Here is a 24971-nt window from a genome sequence, read left to right as displayed (position 1 = left end):
GGGTGAGAACTAGGCAGATAGAAGTGTAAGGGAATACCTATCACTGAGTATTGTTTATACTTCTACCTCCCCCACTCCACCAATACTTCTCTAATTTTTAAACGATGAATAGCACCTATTCAAAAATCTAAATTTGAAAATATGCAGAAGAAAGAAAACACCAAGAGCTGCTCCACTGGGAAGACTGCAGTGTTCACAGAGCAATGTGGGGAGAGAACTCTCTCTCGGGGCACAGGTCACTATCCTAGAAGTTCTAAGGATACTATGAAAATTCAGATATCATGTAGGGTGGAGTTATGGTGCTAATTTTTTCTCCCTTAAATAAAAAAAGAACTGGGGAGGGAGGGGAAGCAATCAGATGTAAGCAGCCACACCCCGTTGCATTCGCAACGTTCTGTGTGGAGATGGTTCTACCCGTCGGGTCAGTGGCGTGTCAGCTGAAGGCTCAGTGCTTGACTTCCCACCCCCCAACCCCCATGACTACGGACAGCTGCAGGCAAAGAAGATCTTTGTTTCTTCCGAGTTCATCTGTTTCCCCTGCCAGGATCATAATTCTTCATTTGTGACATCACCATGAGCTACAGTGGGGGGGGCTGGGATGTCACAAACAGAGGATTCTGTCACAAACTGGGGATTCTGGCTCCAGAGTGGGCAAGAGAGAAAAGAAACTCTAAAAACTGCCTTTTGAGACAAAGCTTTTGCCTATATAAACCTCTGAAAACATGACAGAAGGCAGAATCGCTTTTTAAACACACACACACACACCCCCCCTCAAAAAACTTATGAATCACAGTACAAAGACACTGTGGTTATTAAAACCAATGGACAGAAGAGGGATGCTAATGAGTTAATGCTGGGACTCTGCATAAGCTAATCAGAAATATTTATTACCAAATACCTGCACATTTTGTTACTTAAGAATAAGAATAGAGGCAGCTGGGTGGCTCGGTGGGTTAAAGCCTCTGCCTTCGGCTCAGATCATGATCTCAAGGTCCTGGGATCGAGCCCCGCATCGGGCTCTCTGCTCAGCAGGGAGCCTGCTTCCCTTCCTCTCTCTCTGCCTGCCTCTCTGTCTACTTGTGATCTCTGTCTGTCAAATAAATAAATAAAATCTTTAAAAAAATAATAAGAATAATTCTAAAAAATAATAATTCTTAACTGTACCCTTTTATCAAACGTTTATTGAGTACATTCTACAGAAAGCACTGAGCAAATTCCCACATATGAAGTAACAATCTGTTCCTTGGATGATACAAACCTCTTGTAAGTGATCCTGAAAAGTGATCCTAATCAGTGGTTTTTACCTTTTTAGGGGACTATTCACCTTCCCTTTTGAAACTCTAATGAAAGTTATCACCTAAGCAGGGAATTGAGAATTTTTTTTTTTAAAAGATTTTATTTATTTATTTGACAGACAGAAATCACAAGGAGGCAGAGAAGCAGGCAGAGAGAAACGGGGAAGCAGGCTCCCTGCTGACCCTGGAATCACAACCTGAGCCGAAGGCAGAGGCTTTAACCCACTCAAGCCACCCAGGTGCCCCGGGAATTGAGAATTATACAGATGAGGCATAACCACTATTAACAAGAGCTACAAAGATATCTAGAACTTTTATACCTTTCCCATGCTTTCAGACAGGTGAACCCTTTTGGCATGTAAATTTTCATGGACTATCACACAGCTCCATAAAGGAGAGTAATATGCTTTCACAGAAAGGCCTAACATCAAAACGATAGTGATGACAGGTTACATACATTGGTCAAAAATCTGTAAGGAGCCTCTATTTTTTATTTAGACCTGCATCTAATTCACACAAAGCAGGAGTTAAAACTAGCTCTCATTCAAATTAAAATGGATTACCCAAATCTAATATTTAATTCTAGCTAGTATTCCCTCTATTAGCCAGCACACTCTTAGGCTACTATCTTATATCAAAAGCAGGAACAAACTCGAGTAAACTCACACTGCTTTTTATCATAAAGCCAAATATAATTAGAAAATAAATACCTTGGCAAAAAAATTTTTAGATGCCATTTTGGTAGTTTCTTATAAAACTTAACATGCTTTTACCACATGATCCAGCAACTGCCCTTCTTGGTATTTACCCAAAATGGGTGAAAACTTCTATCGACACAAAAACTTGCACGCAAATGTTTAGAGCAGCTCTATTCAAAACTGTCAAAACCATGACTGTAACACATGTGCCCCTCAGAGCACCTGGGTGGCTCAGTCAGTTAAGCATCTGCCTTCAGCTCAGGTCATGATCCCAGGGTCCTAGCTTCCTGCTCAGTGGGGAGTCTGCTTCTCCCTCTCCCTCTGCCTTTCCCTCATGCTCCTGCTCTCTCTGGTGCACTCTCTCTCTCAAATAAATCTTTAAAAAAAAAAAAAAAGTGCCTTTGGTGGGAAATGTTGATAATGGGGGAGGCTATGCATGTGTGGGGGCAGGGGGATACGCAAACTCTCTGTACCTTCTTCCCCTCAGTTCTGCTGTGAACCTGTTCTTAAAAAAAAATACTCTAAAAAAAAAAAAAAGAAAAAGGCAAAGTCAAACTGAAGTGGTAATTTATTATTCTGGATCTTCTGTACCATACTACCTACACCCACACCCACCCACCAACACACACACACACACACCCCTTCTGTACCATACTACACACATCCACGCACACGTGGGGAGCCTTGTAATAAAGGGTAGATAAGATTTCCCCATAGTTGTACCTTACCTTCCGAAAATCCCGCTTCTCAAAATCTGTTTCTGCTATTTTCTCATATTCTATGACTGCATTAGCATTCTTGAACTATATGAGAAAATCAGATAAGGGAAAGTTTTAATGATGTTGTAAATTCAACAACCACAAAAAAATCAAGATTTTGATGAAATATGAGTTCAAGAAAATCAGAACCACAGACTTTTCACAAATCAAGTTGGTGAAGATGCAGCTGTGACCTCAGTTTGAACTTCAAGTCAGGAAAACCAGAGTCATGCCCTGACAGACATAAATTAAAGGCACGGCATCATCAGAGATTGAGCAGAAGTTTCCAGATTCTCACTAAAATGCATCCAGGAGTAAACTGGGAATAAATGGAAATGGAACTAAAACACATTTTAGCTGCTACTGATTTAATCAGGATTTGAATTCACTCAAATACTTTAACCTCACTCAAATCCGTTCCTTGCAGCATCTCTCTGCTCCACAGCCATCTCAGAAACCCTCCATTTTACAGATTTCTAAATTATAAATAATATTTAAAACTTTGTCTACATATAAGAAACTGAGGCTCAGACTACAAGACTTGCCTATAGTGACCCAGGTGTGGCAATGCCAGAAGTGAGACTAGCTCTCAGTTCTTTTTTTTTTTTTGAGCTCTCAGTTCTGACTTTCAGGTCACTATACCACAGTGTCTCTTTCCATATGGACAAGACCAGAACCATACCTCCTGTTGTGCCTGAGCGTTTTTGTGATCCAGTTCTAGGGCTCTCTGGAAACTACGACATGCTGCCATGGCATTCCCTAGAGATAGGTGGCACTTGCCCTCTCGTAGATGTCCCTAGAAGAAATGTAAAGAGCAAAGAAAAGGAGCATGATTGGCCAAGCAGAGAGCAACGAACAGCAGCAACAAACACCCACACAAAACCAGCATGGGATGAAAGTGCCAGAGCAGTGGTTCTCACCCAGGGGAGATTCCGCCCTCCATGGGATGGTTAGCAACGTTGGAGACATGTTTGGTTGTCACAGCCTGGGAGAAGGGGTGCTACTTAGACCTCGTGGTTAAAGAGATGCTGCTAAATGTCACACAACACACAGGATAGCCCCCCACAACAAAGAATTATCTGGTCCCAAGTGTCTACGGTGTCAAGATGGAGAAGACCTGGGCTAGAGGAACGCAACTGCAGCAACCAGTCCTCCCCACGGATGGTCACATTACGTACCCGGACGAAACTGTCATCCAACCTCACTGACTGCTGTGCATCCCCAAGAGCTTCCCGGAACTTTCCAAGCATCATCAAAGTGGCAGCTCGATTCCCATAATAGCTAGCATTTTTAGGACACATATCTACAGGAAAGGCAGAAGAAAATAAAATAAAGCTTAGCATGGGTCACTGCTTCAAAAACGCAGGGGCCATCTCCCCTCAGAACTACATCAAGGCAATCAAACTATAATAGGAATGCTGACATACTCCAAAAGGCCACGGCCGAAATTCTGACTACCTGTGCAAACAGCAGCAATAGTACGACCAATTAAAAAAATAGTTACTTAAAAATAATTTATGACAGCTTTAAAGTGCACGGATTATCCTTTAAAGGGGAGGGGCCAGCACATTTATCTTCTTAATGAATTGTATTACAGATAATGAGAGATAAAAATGAATTTGCATTTGTTGAAATAGGGTTGGAGAGCCTGTAAGCAAGTTAGGTGAGAAACACGCTGACATGGGATTAAAATATGCTGGCAGATGAGGCATGAAAGTTGTTAAGATCTGATAATTAATATCCATAAGGGCCATTTTCTAACATGGTTAAATGAGCTGGAAATGGCTGAGATGCATGTAGGCGGATTATCTTTTTGCCATATCTAGAATTTCTGGACTTGCCTTTAATTTGTCAAATGAAGAACTACCCATTTATAGGTCATCCCTCATAAGCCAATTAAGTTTGAAAGATTTCACAGAGTAAGTTATGAACCCACTAAGCCAAAGGCTACTTTTTCACGAGGCGAGGCGCTACTTATAATAGAATTTATATTTAGCAAATTTATCTTCCAACATAAGCAGCAGGTCCTTCTCACCTATGGCTTTTGTATAATAGTTATAAGCTTCATTGTAATCTTTCTTGGCATAGTATGCATTTCCTTGTTCCTTGAAAGACTCTGCTTCCCTGAAAAGGAAAGAAAAAGAGAGGCATGTTACACACAAGGACTCACCTCTGTAAATCTCATGGGAGCAATCTTTGGTCTAGGCCCCAAGAATACTGAGCTGAAAGTTAGTGTGATACTTGAAGGAATTTATAGATTTGTTTGATGCTATTTTTTGGTCACTTAGATACATTCAAACTAAACAAAGAAAACTTCTCTCATGTTACCTGCCTTTCCTCGCTATTCCTGCCTATTAGACACCCTTTCAGAGACTGAAATTTTTAAAGTTTATTTATTTATTAAATAATCTCTACATCCAACACGGGGCTCAAACGCATTATCCCGAGATCAAGAGTTGCATGTTCCTCTGAGCCAGCCAGGTGCCCCTGAATTTTTACATTTGTTTCCTTTCCACTGTGTCACTACTGCTGCCTCTTTAGCAAACATAAAAATTCAGTTACAGATCACTCCATTCAGGGGCAATGATTTCTGAATGTGAAATGGGTCACATCCTTAGAGTTCTATTGATTTACTTTCTTCAAAACTGGCTCATCCATTTGTCACTGAAAGGACAAGCAGAGCAAAAGCAGGTGGCAAAGGAATTAAAAGCACAGCATATTGGTGTTTAAGATGGAGGACGGAGCTGAGTGACAGCAGAGACCAAGAACTTGGATAACAGGGACATATGAGGTATAGCCTGCAAGTGCCATGCACTCATTTGTATCCATCTACTGATGTTCTCTCTGCCTATCAAATCTATGTGGGTACTTATGCCCCCCTACCGTTCCTATAGTACCTTGTATAACCACCAAGTGGATAATACCAGAATTTCTGCCCTATTCCAAGATCCATTTTTGAAGCTGTGCCATTAGACAAATTGTACTTTCTGAAAGGAATAATGTTATGTAAGGAGAATTATATTCCAGATCAAGGAACGAGAATCGGGTAAGACATGACTAACAATGTTTTAAAAGAACTAGTAACCTCTATCAAAGATACACCAAATCATTTTAATGACCAAACTGAGTGACAAAGATTAATTCTTTACCCAAGTGATTCCTGCAACATAACTAAATATCTGAGCATTTTTGTATTAAGGAAGAATCTGTTTCTTTTTCTGTCCTCTACACACCCAAAAAAGAATCCAGTGCAAGGGACATAGGGACAGAAGTACCTAATTCTTAACATAGTGATGGTATGGGAGTTTACAGCTTGATTCTATGGACATCGGCACTGGAAGATTTGATTTATTTACTTACGTATTTTAAACTATAAAGTGGCAAAGCCGCCCTCCTTTTATTGAGGTGATCTCCCTTTGCATTCTTCTCCAGTACTGTCCTGGCAAGCCCTACTAACATAAAGAGGCTGCTAGAAGAAAGGAGAAGGAAAATGGGAATGATCTATAAATGTTGACAGATTTAAACTGTGATGGACATAAATCTGTTTGAATAATTTACACCAACTGGTACAATGCTATAAAGCGGCCATTTGCTATTAAAAGTCCTCAAGAAGGATCCCCCCAACTGCAAGATTTACAGGACCAACTGCAACCTTTCTACATGGTATACACCATCCTGCAGCTCTAAATTAAGCAAGGCACTATAAAACTATGAGGAGCCTATCCTTTAAGAGGAGACATATCAAGAGATCTGAAGAAAGGGCTTCCCCAACACTGGATGTCAGAAGCTGAGTCAGACGACTGTGAAGAAATGGAGTGGTAATTCAAAGGAAACATTGGGCCTACAGTGCACCTAAGAAGACCTAGTCTTCTCTTTAGCTGGCTGGTGGCTAAGAATACACAAATCCTTGAGGAAAACCAAGGGTATCTAGGCCCTTGAAAAGACACCGTATTAGCAGTAGAAAGCTTGTTAGTCAAAGGGGAAGCAATCTGTAGAGCTACAGAAAGGTGCCCTTTCTTTCCTAAAACACCAACTTTCGTGGAGGCGAGGGACTTCAGCACCAGCTTCTATAAAAACACAAAAAATGACTTCTGTGGAAAGCCAGAAATAATTTCTGAAGCCTGGCACTTTCCATGCGTTATCTTCCTACCAGGTGTTACATTATTCCCATTTCTCAGAGAAGTTAAATAAGGGGTAGAGATTAAAAACTGGCCCAGGGTCAGGATGTCAAGCCACATGTGACAGATTCCAAAGCTTCTGCACTGTCTACCATGCTAAGCTTTCTCTCCAAGGCTCATCTCTAGCTATTGCTTAAGACTTTAAAAATTAATCTGTCCTGCTAGGGCATGGGCAATGGGCATGGGCAATGAATGTGAATTTCTTCAAACTAAGACATAAAATAGCCCCAGCATATAAAATCCAACTCCAGAACTACAATCTGGATTTAAACGAGCTAAATGACATTCCTAACAATTAGTCACAGAGAGAGCAGGGCTCCTTTCTCTTTAAGATATAAGACCTAGTGAACTGGACTTTGCCTCCCCCAAGAAATGCATTTCATTTTAGTAAATGGTGAGTAGATTCCATTCTAGAGCAAACAAAGCGAGTAATGTAGAGTCAGCCCACAGCAGAAAGAACAAGAAGAATTGTGTTGTGACAAGTTACCATGTTTTTAATCTCACGCTGCACAGCATCAGGCCAGAATTAGCTATTCCCACACAACTGCCTCATGAAAAGGACTTATTTTCATAGAAACATGGTTGATTTACAGCTGCCTGAACAATGGGCACTTAGTGCTTTTAGGCTGAATGCTTATTTTTTGCCTCCAGGTCCAACTCCCAAAGTGGAGTCCCTCCATCGTTTTGAACCTCCCCACCAAATACACGACATGCTTTAACCAATGGGCCTGACCCTGTGAGACCAGCCGAGGAAAAAGTGGATCTTTGGAATCCAGCATGGCAGCAGCAAGAACTGAACAAGGCTGCATCAGGAACAATTCCAGGGTCAAATCCATTCAAGTCCTGCCCTGGGAGTCTGAGAAAGGGCTGAAGCTTGTTCAAGTTGCCCTTACAGCAAAGGGACTGAAGGATGAGATGTCAAAGGCGTGGGACTGGAAAAGAAGGAGAAGAGCTGGTTAACGAGGGAACTGAGGGCAGTCTGGTGCTGGTATCTGTCACTCCACTCACCGCCGGCATCAGTGGATTTGATAACCAAGTGAAGTTACAACATGTAGCTACCAAAACATATCAGCACTGAGAAAGGAAGGACTGGAATTAATTAGGTCCGCCTGGACCAACCAAAAAGAAGAAAGAGGTGCACAATGGACTAAATGACACTACAGGTTATTTTCTATGGCCACAAAATAAAATTCAGACTAAACCCTGAAATATAATACCACATCAAGATAGAGACTTGGCCATAACTGACCTACTGGACCTATTAATAGCTACACTACATCTCTAGAACTTTTTCAGATTTCGAAGGCATTCATGGGCCTCCTGAAGTGGTTAAGGCAATATTCTCTCAGGTCCTTCAACGGAGGAAGAGCCAGTGAAGTATCCAAGGCAGCTGCACAGGCGGCCTAACTCTGACAGTCCCAGATTTTTTCCCACTAGATCCTGTTAGCCAATGTCAAGGTTTTTGGATTAAAACTAATTTATCTAGTTTCCCACCAAATCTCTAAGCAGAATAAGCTTCATCTCTGACTTGCCAGGAGATGCTGGGAAAGACTCTGCCCTCCACCAAACCAGTCCTTTCACTTTAACAGCCAGCAACAAATTCCTATGAAAAGAGCTACTGAAAGATTTTTAAAAACTTCTATCCTCTTTGGAAGTACCAGGGGGTGTGTGTGGGGGGGTGGTTCCACCACAACAGAGACTGCGCTGGAGGACCTGGGCAGCCTTCTCTCTGACAGAAACAGGTAAGGAGACTACATTCCACTCTTGGTCTGTTTTGCTGTTTTAAGATGTATTTCTTTATTTTTTGGAAATAACTTCGTCAATCAGAAAACTGCAGCCTGACACCTGCTCTTCTACACTACACGTGTTAAAAATCTGTATATCCTCTGATCATGCAATTATATTCTCTCTCCCCCAATGCAGCACTCATTCATCACTGACGCTAATTACTCCAACGAACAGTGCCAAGGGAACCATTTGGTATCACACAGGTCTTAGCAAGGCTCAGCATCATGTGACCAATTCAGACGACTTGGGCTTATGATGACCAGTCAACTCTGCACGTTTATAGCTCAGCTAAATTAAACATACATTCAAATACCATACTTCACATTGCAATGGGACCCAAATTAGATGCCCTATAAAAATCTCCATTGTCTTTCTCAATACTTCCAAGTTGAATGGTAAAGCAAGATCTTCACCTTAGACCAACTGGTCTATCTTTTAGCAATGAGAGAGTTAGAGAATTTTACTCATCAGCTTTCATGAATGCAGGGTACACTGGGTGGCAGTTTGGGAAAACGCCCTCAATATGACTGAGTTCTCTTTGGAAATGCTTCACATTTCATGTATTTGTGTATTATTAAAATGGGGATGAGATGCTTCAGTATCTGTACAGTGTCACTTTAAGGTTTATTAACTCTGCATTAAAAAAAAAAAAAAGTGCAGCGCCTAGGTGGTTCAGTCTATTAACCGTCTGCCTTTGGCTGAGGTGTGATCCCAGGGTGCTGGGATTGAGCTCTGGCCCTGGGTTCCCTGCTCAGCAGGAAGCCTGCTTCTCCTTGCTGCTTCTGCTATCAAATAAATAAATAAAATCTTAAAAAAAAAAAAAAAAGGACTAGAACAGTTCACTATTCTATAACATCTGCAACTTAGGAAATGTGGATTAGATTTTTTTAGGAGAAAAACACACCTGTTTTTACTTATTTCAAGTATTTGGCTAGAATAATATATTTTTGATAAAGTCCAGGTCTTCTTCTTCTTCTTTTTTTTTTTTTTTAAGATTTTATTTATTTGACAGACAGATCACAAGTAGGCAGAGAGGCGGGCAGAGAGGGGAGGGAGGAGAAGCAGGCTCCCTGCTGAGCAGAGAGCCCAATGCTGCGGGGCTTGATCCCAAGACCCTGAGATCAGGACCTGAGCTGAAAGGCAGAGGCTTAACCTACTGAGACACCCAGGCGCCCCAAGTTCAGCTCTTCTAATAGCCATTAATAATACTTTAAATCAAGGTGCGCCTGGGTGGCTCAGTCGTTAAATGTCTGCCTTCAGCTCAGGTCAAAATCCCAGGGTCCTGGGATGGAGCCCCACATTGGTCAGGAAGCCTGCTTCTCCTTCTCCTACTCCCCTTGCTTGTATTCTCTCTCTCGCTGTCTCGCTCTGTCAAATAAATATATAAAATCTTAAAAAAAAAAAAAAAACTTTAAATCAAAAGAGATACAGAAGCTTGAATGAGATTTTTTTTCTCTTTTTTGCATTTTCTTGATGTATTCGGCTACTTTTGATGTGGAAGAAAAATCTAACTGCTAAAAATACAACTCAGGACAAGATGATTTCTTTTGTTAGAGCACAGAGGAGTGTTTCAGGGCCTTGGCTTCTGGAGACCATTCTACTGGCAGGAAGAATCTCAGAAAAAGCTACCTATTAACAATAATACTTTATACTGTCCCTAAGTCAAATATCCTTTAGGCATTCTTACTGTATTTACTACTTCCAAAATGTCACCTTCACTCTGTGACTGCTGCACCCATTTCTCTTATTCAGTCAAGTATACTAGCTGTTCTTTGATCTAGAAACATCCTCCACCCTTTAGAATTTACGGGATCTTGGCCAGTCTCAGAGTAGAAATTCCTTCCTCCTTCCCACAGCCCAAGACCTCTTGTCCCCAAAGGCATGTCAGAGGGCCTGTTTCATGTTGTACTCTCTCTGACCTCCATGAGAGAATAAGTAAAAGCAGCCCGGGAGCCTTTTATTCCATCTTACCAAACACATACTATTCTTTCTTCGTTTTCTAACTAGTCTATGGATGAAATGACAAGTTTTATCTATATAGGTAGGTGGAGCAATTCCACGGACTCAGTGCTTGCTGAATGCAAGGTGCTATATACTGGGTATGAATGAAGGCTTCAAAATGGTCCAGAGAAAACAGAGGGTGGGTTCTCCACCAGGTGGTAAAAGTGAGCTACCCACCTTCCTTTACCTTTGCTTTAGAATAAACAGCTTCTATTTTCACTTTAAAACATAATTAAAATACCAATCCTTCTCCCAAAAAGAGGGGAGGAGACAAAGATGAAGAAAACTCATTAACATACCAGTTCAAGTTGTTCTCTTTCTGAACATTGTGGGGGGAGGGAGGTATGCCTCAACAGGGGCAGAGCCAGAAAGGACCAAGGGGAGTCACAGATAAAGTCTACACAAGGCAGCAGCACTCTCTACTGCTCAAGTAGGGAAGGACACCAGGCAACACACTGGAGTTGGCAATGTCTTATTCAGTGTGGGGGGAAAAAGCAATCAACTAATCAACTGACCCAGACAGAAATCCTATTGTTGCCCACAGAAAGATATTCCCATGAAAGTTGACTCAACCACAATATATTTATGCTAGTTCCTTAAATGGGAGGTGTCACAAGCTGGCATCTACCTAACCTTTACTCCAGGGGAGAGGAGACCCAACCATAATGCTGCCTCTGAGAAACTTCTCAGAAGCCAATCTGAGGACATAAGTCCTGGCCTCTCAGCAACAGTCAGTCTTGTTTTCATAACATACCCCCAAACCCACCATTTTCTATCCCTCGGTTCCCTACTCTGTGAGATCTCCTACTAGCCTCATTGGGACATTAGCACCCAACAAAAATCTAGAACTAAGGAACTATAATTAAGAAAAAGGCTGCTTTCTGAGTTTTGGGGGGAGCGAGGGGTGGAAGTGGGAACCAGAGTGGGGAGTCTAGATTGTCAACTGGTATGTGGCTTCTAAAGTTCTCACAAAAAATACTAAAATAAAGTTATCTTGGTTCCTTACTTTAACAGGTTCCTTACGTAACTTGGAGCAAACTGTTGGAGGAAGAACTTGCAGGACAGAAACTCCCAAGAATAAGAGAAAAATGTTGCTTGCCTGATATACCCTCCCCAAAAGCCTAATAATAAAATCAAAAGAGATGGTTAACACTTTGCTTATCTGACAATCTGGTCTCCCCACAAAAATGAGACACAGAATATTAGGGGTCAGAATTAGACTCTGAAAGTCAAATATTCCTCTTCATATTTTCTTTTTCTTTTTTTTTTTTAAAGATTTTATTTATTTATTTGACAGACAGAGATCACAAGGAGGCAGAGAGGCAGGCAGAGAGAGAGGGAGAAGCAGGCTCCCTGCTGAGCAGAGAGCCATGTGGGGCTCTATTCCAGGACCCTGGGATCATGACCTGAGCCGAAGGCAGAGGCTTTAACCCACTGAGCCACCCAGGCATCCCTCCTCTTCATATTTTCATTCTCAAAAGTCTCAAACACTCACACCTCTGCCAATGGTGGGATAAAACACAGGAACTGCTATTTTGATTTAGATGGGGGAAGGGAAAAAATTTTCAGTCCAATAAAATGAATAGCATTAAGATAACTTGTGCAATGAATCCTGCTCTTACTGCTGAAATTCAGAGAGTTTAAAAGAATACCTGGAACGACCTCTAAGTAACTTCCACATCACTCAGCACTGAAGAAAAGGGACCAAACATTAGTGGAGTAAGGGAGAAATGGGCTCTCAGAGGGACTGTGCATCAGACCAAGGCACCTAGGTAGCCGCTGACCATTGTTCTCCAATCTTCTAAAGTCCTAGAGAAAAAAAACCAAAGGCAAGTGCCCAGTACTCAGCTTTTAAAAACTTTTAAAATACTAGCTTCAATGACTACACTCATCCCTGATTGGCTAGAATGTTCAATAAGCCTGAGTTTTAAGCCAATCAGATTTCTGGTCGTTGGGAATGGACTAGACACTAGAGCAACTGCCATTCGACTTGGCTCAATTTGGTTTCTGGTTCTGGTCAGTATGTGGACCTGAATTAAAGCAGCAAGGACAGAGAGACTCTTCCTCTGCACTCTACCTTAACTCCATTTATGATTTAACAACTTTTTAAAAGATGTTTAAGTAATCTCTACACCCAACATGGGAATGGAACTCACAACCACAAGAACAAGAGTCATATGCTCTATCAACTGAGCCAGCTAGGCTCCCCTGATTTAACAATTTCACCACTTGTTAACATCAGGTTCAATTAATCAATTAATCAATCAAGTTCAATCCTGGTTTCAGGATTCTGTATTCCTAACTTTATCCTTTCCATAACCTGACTTATTTGTCCCGCCTCCCATTTCTCCACCTCTGACCCCACATTTAAAGTATACCAACATGAAAATGAAGGGTGAAAGCAGTGTTTTCACTGACTTGAATTTAAGGTCAAAGATAATATCCCCTTCAGTCTGTGTGCTTACTGAAATGTTTAGCTGCCTACCCTGGAACTTCAAGAGAAAATTTAGAGAGACAAATCCCTAAGAATTTAAAACAGAGGAAGAAGAGCTGGGGAGGGCATCCCCACAAGCTCTTCAGTTATGGCCATGAACTCCAAAATGTCCCAGGAAGCTGTAGTAAATAAACAGCAACTGCAGAAGACCCGGAGATATGGATTCAGGGTTCAGTGCTTCCCACCACCAACATGAATTGAGAAATAAAAGACAAACTCTACAGAGTTTAGATACCTGGATACCAAGAAAGGACCTAATGTTCTTGCTTGAGTCCACCATGAAAACAGACACAGAGATAATCAGATCAAGGAATCTGATAAGTATGTTCTATTTCCTAAATCTACAGCTTCCATTGGTTCCTTTGGACCCTATTATCCAGTCACGCTGGATACATGCTGAGACACAGAAGTGTTTCCTCTATTGATGAGCAACTTAAAATCCTTCGACTTTACCATAATAAAGACTACCTACAGATACCTCCCTAGCCCAGGAAATGTGACCAGAGAGCCTTCACTGGAAACAGGAATTCATATATCAGATAAAGCAGTCAGCAACTTCCCAGAAAAGTGTAACGCTTGAAATTAAATTAAATTAGCTGAATTGTAAAACCTCTGAAATTTAGCTCTCTGGCTCCCCAAGTAGCTTTCTCTATTCTGGTGGGCAAAGAGAAATAAATCATCTTCATGTTCAGAACCCTGATCTATTTTGGAGTGCCAACTAATACATCTTTTATTTTAGCCTCTCAGCTGCTATGGGGGGAAAAGAACTTTGTCAGAGTGACAGCCCAAAAAAAAAAAAAAAAAGTCAATTTCTTTTCTCTCTAGAGACACTAAAGCTAATGAAATAAAACATTTAGCCGTTTAAAATGCTGCAACCGTGAGTCCCCACGTCTTGAAAGCTCTTCTCACTTTGCCCCTGTGGGACTGTAACAATTGAGCAGCGGCAGCATGCCCTTGAGCCAAGATGCAAGGAAGGAAGGACTCCTTGTTGGACTGCACAAAAACAACCCAAGAGACCCATCAACTCCTGTGTCCCCAAGTGAACTAGTAGCAGGACTGTAACAAGAGACACAGACTTGGCCAAATGACTAAAGGGCATCTGTAAGGGATGTCCCTATCCCATGCCCTGCTATGGCTACACAGGATTACAGGATACATGAAAAATGTAAAACCACCTTCCTCCCGAACTTCTACATCATCACACAATTTTCAGCACTGGAAAAGCATACATAAACAAGTCTTTTTCTTATTAACAAGAGCCTAGTGTTTACTCTCCTAAGGATGCCTTATATGGCAGGAAGTAAAAATGTGATTTTTATTTCACTATATTTTCCTTTCGATTTGCTCACCTAAGTTGTATATAATAAATATCCATGTCTTATTATAATTAAAAGAGATCTATATAAATATGTATTATGTATAATATAAGTCTATTTAACAGAGATATTTTTTTCATATTTAAATTTACAGTACTTTTCCTCAGTGGTAGATAAAACAACTATGCATTTTACACTCAAGGACATCTTAAATTCTACGAAGTAAGGCAGTTAACCTAAGTCAACACCCCTCCTTATCCTGCTGTACTGCTACCAATTACTGTATTATTGTGTGATGTGGTCATGTTACAGCATCACCTATTTTCCATTTCTTAATACAACTTCAGGCTCATTTACTATAACTTCTGTTGTTTGTTTGTTTGTTTAAAAAAGGACCTGCTTTAGACAGAGGGCTTTGAAGTAAAACTCCAATTAGGCACAAAGATCTATACTAAGTAGGTGAAGGTTTTTTCAAATTACTACATATAGCCCAGGTCCCTATTTATAGCACACAAAACACCCCCACTGAACTCTTCATGATACCAAGTAAATTCTTGCAATTAATGTAAGCTCTGTCTGTGGGGGGTTGAGATGGGTGGGGGTTGTTTCTCGTTAGGTAGTTCCTCACTGATGCTTAATTCTAAACACCTGAGAAGAACTAGGTATGACGTGAAAACTCAAAACTAAGAACAGACTAGACTCTGGTATCCTGCCTTCTCTGATTATCCCTGGGGCTTACTACACACTTTGTCAAGTCTCTCAGTTCTCAAGAGATCTGGGGACACAGGGTGCAGTAAACTACCCTGAAGCTTGGTTACTATTCATTCCGCCATAGTGAGCACCTCCTGTATTTCTAACTTGGATAGTAAAAAATTCTCAAGAATCCTGGTTTCCAATCTCATGAAGCCAGACTGAAGCCATACAGGGTTTAGTACAAAGCCATGAAAGATGAGGGAAGGAGACTGAGGGACTTGTAGTCAATTAATCTGCAGTTGATAGGAAAGGGCTCCGGGCTTTCCGAACCTTTTCCTTAACTCTCCTTCAGGATTAGGACAAGTATAACTACCCACAATCGTGTTCCAACCCACTTCCAACAGCCTGCCTTAGCTGTAGCCAGAATCCAGAGTGTTCTCGAAAACCACTCACTCAGCAGCTCCCTTGGCTAGTCCAGACTGGCAATCTCGAGCCACTGCGGCTGCCCAACAGTGCCAACAGCGCCCAAACAGTTGCCTTCCTCTCTGCTGTTTAACTTAAGAAAGCACAGCCCTGGGAAGAATGAGGATCTTCCTCCGGAAGGACGGAGGGGCAGGAGTTTGACGTGCAGAGCACGAGAGAAGGCCCTCACTCTTCTTCCTTCTTTCTCTTTCATCTCCGACTTCTGGGGTACGGGGAAGGGACACCAGGTCAATAATGGAGACACACTCGGACCCAGCCTAGTGGTCGCTGGGGTACATTACTGAACAGTGGGGGTGAGAACAGGGGGTGAAGAGAACAAGGGCTTTGGAGATGCAAAGTGCTGGCAGACAACAATGCACAGAAGTTAACAAGAGAAGGGGGGCCGGGGGGGCGATGTAAGGAAGTCGTCATCGTCGCCGCGCAGCCTCCCCCACCCCACAACAGACCTCTGAGATTCCCCTAAAAGACCCGACCTCTACAATAAGAGCGACGTTCCTCCTGGCTGGAGAACAAGGCTGTGCCTCTGCTCCCCAACCAGGCGGAAGCAGGAGGGGAGGGCCGACCTCCGGGAGCGCCCCTTCAGAGGGTCTATCCGGACTTCTCTCAAATGGGAGGGGGGGGGTCGGGTCGCGGAGGGCGGGGCATCGCCTCAACAGGGGTCGCATCATGGCAGGGACGGGTTTCCCGGGGTCATGGAGCTGAAGCTCGCCCCTTCCACTCCCCCGCTACCCGGTTACCTCTTCGCTTCCTCATCGTCGTGCAGCTCTGGCTCGGTCGCCGCCATTACCACATCGCACTCCGCGGCAGCCGCCATCTTACCGCCGGGACCAGAGAGGCGGGTGGGAGGCAGGCGGTGAAGAGCACTTCCGGCTGGAGCATCGAGCAGCTCAGCAGCGCTGCGCCCAGAGAGGCCCCCTCGGGCCCGTCTACCAGCGAGAGGCTCTGCTTGGGGCCAGAGCGGCCTCCCGCCCCCGGAGGTCCACGGTGGTCTCCGCGCTGGGGCGGGGGCCCAGGGACCGTTCCTGTGCGTAGGGGGCGCCACTTTATCCGTGGGTCGGAAGTGGGGGGGATAAGGAGGGTGACGCCTCTCTAGGCCTGAGTTGTCCTCAGTATGCTGAAAGCTTCGTTGCCATAGCAACTTGCAATCGTAGAGCGTCTCCCGTAAGGTGCAGGACAGTCTAAGTTGGGTTGAGGACTCGATGACCCAGGACTCCGGAGGGAAAGATCTCCCACTACTACCTTCCCGACCTCGGAGTGTGTCCACAGCTTCCTTCCAGGAAAGGCAAGAAGACACACTTTGAGCCCAGGTCCCTCAGCTTTCATCGGCCCTTGGAAGCCCTGCCCAACCAAGCCAGGGGAACGCAGGGCGTCTTCACCCCGCGCCTTTCATCCCCTCTGGATCTCCAAGCAACAACTGGTTCATCACCCTAATGACGCTGACCCTTTTATGAGGCTGCTTTCATGTCGACTGCCTGGGAGTGCCATCTCAGCATTAAGTCTAGGGAGGGTGGCACGGCGCCCCAGACCCTGCCCTGGAGTTTATAAGGCAGCTCGCAGGGTGAGGTCCCTGCTCCATAGTGTCCCCAGTACTCTCACCCTTTATAGAAACACCCTGCTCAGCACCCTTGTCTTGCTGAATGCAGTCTGGACTGGGAACTCGGACAGGGCAAGGACACAGCTTAATCACGTTTGTAGTACCTCCCTCACCCAAACCAATAGTTTTTGTGGGTATGAATTAAACTGGAGTTTCCTGAGGTTAAATTAGGGGAGTTTGAGGTTAAATTTTTAGAGTTAAGAGGAACTAAAATAAGAAGGGGGCAAGTGAATTTAAAAAGGATGGACTCCTTTCCTCCATTCCTCCCTAGTATGTGCCATTCTCAGTAGGCTTCTTCCAAGGTCCTGCTTATCACAGTGCTAAGGGGGCAGAAACCACACCCACCACGGGGTAGGGAAGGACGGGAAAGCACAGTGGGTGGGAAGAGAGAAGTCATTCAGCCAGCCAGTCATTCATTAGCCTCTCCAAAGTGCCTATTTTGTGCTAGTTTGGGAGGGCACAGACTCACAGACCATTGCCCTGTCTGCCAGTGGCTCATAGTCTACCATCTACTGCGGAAGCCAACCTGTTTTTAGACTATCTTCCCCCGTGTTGTTTGTATCTAAGCCAACTCATTTACTCTCGTAATGAGAGTAGATGACACTGAACTCTGTTGATATTTCTAACCTAGACTTCTCATTTGTGAATTCTAGATCTCTATATCCAATTATCTACTGGGTCTCTTGGGTGTTTCACAAACCCTGGAGACATAATATATTTAGGTTGAACGTGTCATTCTCTCCCCACTTTTCAACAAAAGAAGAAACAAATGCAGTACTTGAGTCTCTTTTTATAAAGAATTCCATATCTTGCCAAATGGATTCACCATGCAACTGGCCACCAAGTTAGAAAGATAGGAGACATGATAAACTCCCTCTTTCTTACTCCTGATTCCCAATTTGTCACCAAGCCTTGTGATTCTCCTACCCAGTGTCTTCTCAATCTATCTCTCTCTGTTCCATCCCAATTCAGGCTCTCATCACTTTTATTTTAAAAACTTGTAATACTACCTTAGTCATCTAACAGGCCCCCAGTCTCATCTCCCTTCATTTTTCTTCTCCTACCAATGACTTTCTACACTTGATCTTAGCCAAAAGGCCAAGAGGCGATTACCAATGACTTTCTTAAAAGCAAAAAGTGATCATGCCACTTCATCGGCATAAAATCTATCAATGGCTTTCCACCGCTGTTAGGATACAGCTTGAACTCTTTGACCTACCACACAAAGTCTTTGATTATTTGCCTCCTTTCGACCATCAGTATTGACCCCAAATACTTGTAGTTCCAGAAAATGCCATGACTTTTGCTGGTTTCCTCCACCCTTTCCTTCCACACCCTTCAAATCTCAAAACAGACATAACCTCCTCCAGGAAGTTTTCCGTGATGCCCGCTGTCCCTGAAGTTAAATGCCCTTTGCTGTGTTCCCACAGCACCTCCGTAATAGTTCTCACTGCGCTGTACTGTAACTGTTGGTTTAGATGTCTAGCTCCTCCCGACCGTGACCTTCTAATTTGTCCATTTTTCTCTCAGCATGTGGTTTTGTACCTGGCACAGAGTAGGTCTTCAGAAGACATCTGACGAATAAACGATTGAATAAAAGAAGTGTTACTGCACTATGGTAGTCTTTAGAGAAAGAACATCTGGGCATCAGAGACACTGGCACCTCGCTCCAGGGAGCCTAGAACCGTGCGCTCAGGTGCACAGCGCACCCAGGTCCCATCATTCTCCCCGCCGGCCTCTGGGGGCGCTGTGTGTCCGGCTCCCGCTGGCCGCCGCCGGAATTGGTCACGCCGGACGGAAGCTGGGGGGGCGGGGCCGGACGGAGCCTGGAAGGACCCCGGAGGAAAAGCGGAGTCCTTGTGGCTGTGCTGCCCCTCCCCTGGTCCCGGCGCTCCTGGAGGGGCCCGGCCGGGGTGCTGCGAGGGCTCCGGGAGGTACGGAGCTGGGAGGCCACTGCGTCCGCGCCCCCTTAGGTGGCGGGCCTCTGTCTCCGATTCCCTCGGGGGGAAATCGGTGGCGGAAGCCCTCTGGCAGTCTCTCTTAGGGGTGTCCCTTAGTTGCGGGCCCCGCAGGCGGGAGGAAGGATCTGTATCAGGATTTTACTTGACAGGTCTCTGTTTGGGACATCTTTCGGGAACATCTGTATCTGTTCTCTGGGGCAGTCTTGGTCGGGGGTTCCTTCTTGGAAGCCTGTGTTTGGGATGCCTTCGACGAGATCTCTCTCTGGGACCTCTTCGGAGAAGGGGTTTCTGTGTCTGAGCCTTCTCATTCTGCTTTGTCAGTCCAAGGGCAGCACATCTTTTCCCCTTTCCAAAGCCTTTTCCCCTTAGATTCTTTCACTCTTTTCCTTCCTGTCTGATGTTCATCTTAGCCATTGACTTGACTGGGAATTAGAATTAGTTGCTGTCCAGGTAAATCGTACAAGAAGGCAAAATACTCTCCTTATTTGCTCACTTTCCCTAGGGAGTGGCTTGAGACAGATCCACAGGGAATAGCATTCCTGCTTATCTCTCCATGGAGTCATGGTTCAAGACCGGAAGCTGAGCCGGCGCTCCCTTCAGCAACTGGTCTTCCACATCCTGTGCACAGAAGGGAGCCTGGGCAGTGGCTCCTTTAAACCAGAGACTCTTCTCCCTTTATGGCAGCATTTACCGACAACCTGCCCTGAGCCAGTTACTGGCCCTGTACTGCTTATAACAAAGATGAATAAATTATAGCTCACTGTCCATCAGTGGACATAGACATATCATTCCAGTACACCCTGACCCTAGGAGGGGACAGACGTTGCTCCATCCCTGAGGCCGTGTATTCTGTGCAGATCCTGGGCTCTCGGTTACGGGAGATCTGCCCTGTTTTCATCCCACCTCACCAAGTATGCTTCTGCTTTTCAAGGTTGAAGGCTAAGCATGGGGAAGAGCTGCAAGGTGGTCGTGTGTGGCCAGGCATCTGTGGGCAAAACTTCAATCCTGGAGCAGCTTCTGTATGGGAACCATGTAGTAGGTGAGTGTTGTTGGGGGTGGGGGAATGGTAAAAGAAATTGAAGAATAAGTAGGATTTGATCACAACACGAAAAGGCTAAAAGCTGCTGGTAGTGGTTATTACACCCCACAGAGTAAAATCTGCATAACGACCCCAACCCTAGCATATTGAAATCCAAAGAGAGGAAACCCAATACTTGAGACAGGGAGGAAAAGTTCTCAAGTCACACTTTTGCTTAGCATGGGATTAGCATGAGGTTAATGTCTGTTTCCTGCTTCCCGCCCCCCCAAGTCATCCAGTCCTGCTGGACTGTCCATCTCCTTCTCTCTCGGGCTGGTTAAGCCTGTTAGGATATACTCAGTCCCTCATATTTTCCATCTGCCTTCTCTCTACAAACAACTTTTCTCTTCATCTTATCCCAGGTTCTGAGATGATTGAGACCCAGGAAGACATCTACGTGGGCTCCATTGAGACCGACCGGGGTGTGAGGGAGCAGGTGCGTTTCTACGACACCCGGGGGCTCCGAGATGGGGCTGAGCTGCCCCGGCACTGCTTCTCCTGCACTGACGGCTATGTCCTGGTCTACAGCACGGACAGCCGAGAGTCCTTTCAGCGTGTGGAGCTGCTCAAGAAGGAGATCGACAAATCCAAGGACAAGAAGGAGGTGTGTGAAGGGGTGGGGGACACTGGTGATGAGCAGGAGTGGACCCTGGGCTGGCTTTGGGGAGCCTGGCATGGCTCTGATTTTCATTCGTATCCCAGGAAGTGGGGTGGGAGCTAGATGGGGGATGGATGGAGGCCACGGGAGGCGGTCTTCCCCCTGGAGGCAGCCATGTGCTGAGGCAGCTTGACCAGAGAGGCTTTCCTTTAATTTCAGGGGTTCCTGACCTAACCCTAGAAGCCCCCACTAATCTTTCTTGAAGATGCTTCCTTGCTCTTAGCTGTGAAGGCCCTTCTGTTCCCGAATCCCCCCTATAAGCTGTAGGAATTTGGGGGATGCTCCCTTACCAGGTGTTTAGACAGAGTGATTGCTTGTAATGGGCAGGCATAGGAGATAGAGGGCTTGTAAGGGAACTCCTGGAGGGAGGGTAAATGAGGCCAGAATTTCAGTGGAGGAAGGAGAGGACAAAGCAACCATCTCCCTCTCTCTAGTCATTGTTTCTGATCTAGGAAGAGGTGAAACATTAGCCAGTGAGACTTTTGCTCGTCTTAGGACTCCTAGGTAGATGTCTGCCGTCACACCCAGGCCTGAGGTCCACGGTACAACCTCAGGTCTCTACTCTGTCCATCTTCCCAAGGTCACCATCGTGGTCCTGGGCAACAAGTGTGACCTGCAGGAGCAGCGGCGTGTCGACCCAGATGTGGCTCAGCACTGGGCCAAGTCCGAGAAGGTGAAGCTGTGGGAGGTGTCTGTGGCCGACCGCCGCTCCCTGCTGGAGCCCTTCGTCTACCTGGCCAGCAAGATGACCCAGCCCCAGAGCAAGTCTGCTTTTCCCCTCAGCCGCAAGAACAAGGGCAGCGGCTCCTTGGATGGCTGAAGAGCCGCCATCCCTTCTCCACCTTCCCAGCCTCATTCCAGCTGCTGGGACTCTGGAAGATGTGTCTAGGGGTGGGGTTAGGCAAAGCTGTCCTTCCCAGGCCAGGCAGCTGGGCTCTCCCAGGCTCAGGTCACTTTCGCTCCCTCTCAGCTCGGGGAAGTGCAGATAATCTAGGCTAGTCCCCCCCGCCCCAAGCCCCGTCCTGTCCAGCATTCATCATCCCTGTGCTGCTGTGACCTGGGGCAGTTGTGGGTCAGTGTCCCCTACCACGTGCCCTGAGTGGGAAGCAGAACTGCCATGCAGAAGTGCCCGGTCCAGGCTCTGGTTCCAGTCACGGGGTCCCCTCACCTGTGGGTTTCCTGCTAGGGACAGGCACACACACATGCGCACACACTCACACTCACGGCACCAGCCTGGACTCTGGAGAAAGGCGTATGTGTTTGTAGATGTGTGCATGCGTGTGCCTGCTGGAGTCCAGCTCTGACTATCCTCTCCCTGGCTGGAAGAAGCCAGCCTCCTGGGAGGTGTAATTTTCCGCTTTCACTCTTCCCCTCCTCAGTTGTTTTGCTTCCTCTTCCTGCTCAGGGAGCTCATGGCCCCTGTTGGCTGAGATGGGATGGAGTGATGGTTGGGCTTCACCAGCTGGCTTTGGGAGCCTGCAAGGACTTTCCCCTCTCTGGGTTTCAGTTTTCTCATCTGTAAGGTGATGGGAGTTGCTTAGATGATCTTCTGGATCCTCTCCAGCCCTCAGATTTTATCATGCCTCTGGCTTGGGGCTGGCCGTTACTGTGCCCTTGGCTTCTCCCTCTTCAAGGTGCTATGCCTCCTGGCCCTGGAGGCTGAGACACTGCTCCCCCCAACCACCAGGGGGCAGGAGTGCCGTGGCCATCCAGTGTCCAGTCCGCGGACCTCACACCAGTGGGGCCTGGTCTTCACCCCTTCCTGTGGTTGTTTTCAGCTCAGAGCTGGACTTCTATTTATAAATTACTTGTGTTTCTCTGCCTGCTGCCATGGTGAAGATTGGACAAGGTGCTCCTCCACCCCTCCTTACCTCAGATGCCTGAACAGAACAAGGCAAACCAGTAGCAGCTTCTCAGGAGCTGACAGATCTGTTGGGACTCGGAAGGGTGGTTACACTTGTCACCCACAACTTCCTGTGTCCACGTCATGCTCCTCGTGTGCACACCCAGCATAGCTGAGACACGGGAGCCAGTGACCTCTAGTACACGCCTCTTCTCCCCAAGAGTAGGGCAGCCTGCCCAAGGCTGGGCGAGTTGAGGTAGGGCATATACAGACTCGGGCTTGAATTCATTTATTGATGCATTGGACACAATAAAATCACAACTGTTATCAAAAAGTTTCCCTCCCCTCCCCCCTTCTTGTCCTCCCATTGGACACATCTAAAAAAAAAAAAAAAGAACAGATAATGGGTGGAGACCGGTAAAGTCCCATATTGTGGGGTGAAGGAGCAGAGCTGGGAGTGGAAGAGATGGAGGTTGTGACATTGACTTTGACAGCACAAAAATGGTTCTTGAGAGTATGTCATCCTGGATCCCAACGCTCAGCTTCACAGTGAGGGGGCTGGGTGCTGGCTGGAAGGAGGGGAAGCTGGATTTAGTGTTAGGGACCAGTTTGGGGTGAGGAGCTAGAGGGGAAGGCTCTTTGGGATCCTTGAGGTGGGAGGGGTTGTGTTTGCTGGGTCCGAAGTCTGAGACCTAGTGCTCCCCCCACCCAGCTGGGGTTCACAAGGAACCGATAAAAGGCTGAGGAGAGAGCTTGTGTGGGGTTGATCACCTCTGTAAAAACTGGACCCTGCCAGAAAATCACCCTCACCTACCCCTCTCCTAGCCACATCTTGTCAGAGCAGAGGAACCCCAAAAGCTTTCAGCCCCAGCCTCATCTTGGCTTTGCCCCCCCACTCAACACTGCTCCCTTTCTCCTCCACAGTCTTCTTCCACTCCCCCAGGGTCACCTTGTCCAGATGGCCTTGAACCCTCTCCAGCTTGAGACCTATCTGCCACTTCCAGTGATTCCCTGGAGAATTCAGTGAAGAGACGGCCTCCCCCGCAGGCTTGTCTCCAGGCTCAAAGTTAAGATTCCTAGGGCCTTTGGCCATGGGGGTATAGGTCTTGAGTGGGGGAGACGAGAGCACCATGGGGCTGGGGCTAGGATTTTGCATAGATCTTTGGGATTTCTCAGTTTGCTCCCCATTAATTAGGCTGGGCAATGCAGGGGAACCCAGCACTAGTCTGAGAAGGCCGGGAAAAGGAGGGTGGGGACGGAAGGTCCTTGGGCCAGGCGGGTAGTAGTGGACTCCCTAATCCAAACTGGGTAAAGGGCAGGTACCCTTGAAACTAGCCCAGCTCTTCCTAGATTGGACAGGAAGCCCTCAGCTGTAAAAGGCAATCTCCTGGGGGATGGAGGAAACTGAGGCATCTAAGGAAGAGGAGGCAGGGGACAGCAACTGCTGGAAAATGGGCCCTGGTTCCCCCAGGAAGCCTAGTAGGGGGCGAAGACGATGGGCCCCGTGGCAGGGCGGACGGCTCCTGCTGGGGTACGAAACAGAGCTGGGCCCAGGATGGGAGCTGGGAAGAGGGTGGTAGCTGCTGTGGGGGCAGGCCGGAGGGCCAGGGGCCCCGGCAGGGCACAGATGGCGGCGGCCGCAGCGGGGATCGGGCTGGGCAGGAAGCGAGCCGCCAGCGTCTTGGTGAGTTGCTTCTGCAAGGCCAGTTTTGACTGCAGAGAGGAGAGAGAGGAATGGACACAGTCTGACCCAGGAAAATCCCACCCCCACCCCCGGGGTGCCATCCTTGGGCTTTCTGCTGCAGGAAAGACGTGCCTTTTAGGGTTCCAAACCTAAGTCCTCCCTTCCCACCCCCAAAAACTCATTCCAAAGGGCTTTCTCCACCACCTGTCTTCCTGCCCAGAGGAAGGAGCCTGTGGGGGGTGGGGGCAGAGATGGTCTCTAGGAGATGCACGCCCAAACCCTCGCTCTTGACCCTGAGATTACTATCTCGGCCCACCTCGCCAGAAATTCCTCAGGCAGATACCAAGATGGCCGGGAACCCCAGCCCAGCATTCCCTCACCCCAGGCAGCCTTGTAGGGGGTGTGAGGGGGTGGCTTCCTTCCTGCCCTCCCCCCTAGTCCCCAGCTTG

At 46.2% G+C, this 24971-nt stretch overlaps 3 protein-coding genes across 10 annotated transcripts in view; 1 reads left to right on the top strand and 2 right to left on the bottom strand.

Moving 5' to 3' along the window:
- DNAJC7 (DnaJ heat shock protein family (Hsp40) member C7) overlaps nucleotides 1-16657 on the bottom strand; it is a 28878-nt gene extending 12221 nt beyond the window's left edge. Inside the window, exons 1-6 of one of the 3 annotated variants that reach the window (XM_047707103.1) lie at nucleotides 16442-16544; nucleotides 12371-12527; nucleotides 4787-4875; nucleotides 3930-4054; nucleotides 3434-3547; nucleotides 2722-2796 (exon numbers count right to left, since the gene is read on the bottom strand). In XM_047707103.1, coding sequence (XP_047563059.1) covers nucleotides 2722-2796; nucleotides 3434-3547; nucleotides 3930-4054; nucleotides 4787-4875; nucleotides 12371-12399 — 432 coding nt within the window. In that variant the 5' untranslated portion in view covers nucleotides 12400-12527; nucleotides 16442-16544. Of the gene's footprint in view, nucleotides 1-2721; nucleotides 2797-3433; nucleotides 3548-3929; nucleotides 4055-4786; nucleotides 4876-7662; nucleotides 7803-12370; nucleotides 12528-16441 lie in introns of those variants that run through there. The other 2 variants (XM_047707102.1, XM_047707104.1) reach the window with 2 other exon arrangements.
- A 2418-nt stretch (nucleotides 16658-19075) lies between these two features.
- NKIRAS2 (NFKB inhibitor interacting Ras like 2) lies at nucleotides 19076-23172 on the top strand. The gene is made up of 4 exons (XM_047707894.1): nucleotides 19076-19232; nucleotides 20191-20298; nucleotides 20700-20941; nucleotides 21576-23172. Exons 2-4 carry the CDS (start codon nucleotides 20205-20207, stop codon nucleotides 21813-21815), a joined length of 576 nt encoding a protein of 191 aa, XP_047563850.1. The 5' UTR covers nucleotides 19076-19232; nucleotides 20191-20204; the 3' UTR covers nucleotides 21816-23172.
- A 111-nt stretch (nucleotides 23173-23283) lies between these two features.
- Nucleotides 23284-24971, bottom strand: part of ZNF385C (zinc finger protein 385C) — a 50831-nt gene continuing 49143 nt past the window's right edge. For all 6 annotated transcript variants that reach the window (XM_047707887.1, XM_047707892.1, XM_047707888.1 and 3 more), the window contains exon 9: nucleotides 23284-24551. In XM_047707887.1, the coding sequence (XP_047563843.1) occupies nucleotides 24315-24551 (237 nt within the window). In that variant the 3' untranslated portion in view covers nucleotides 23284-24314. The remainder of the gene's footprint in view (nucleotides 24552-24971) is intronic.

This window comes from Lutra lutra, chromosome 16, assembly GCF_902655055.1.
Source record: "Lutra lutra chromosome 16, mLutLut1.2, whole genome shotgun sequence".
Classification (NCBI taxonomy): Eukaryota; Metazoa; Chordata; class Mammalia; order Carnivora; family Mustelidae; genus Lutra; species Lutra lutra.
The sequence above is the reverse complement of the archived record's forward strand: the minus strand, read 5'-3'. Positions and strand labels throughout refer to the sequence as shown.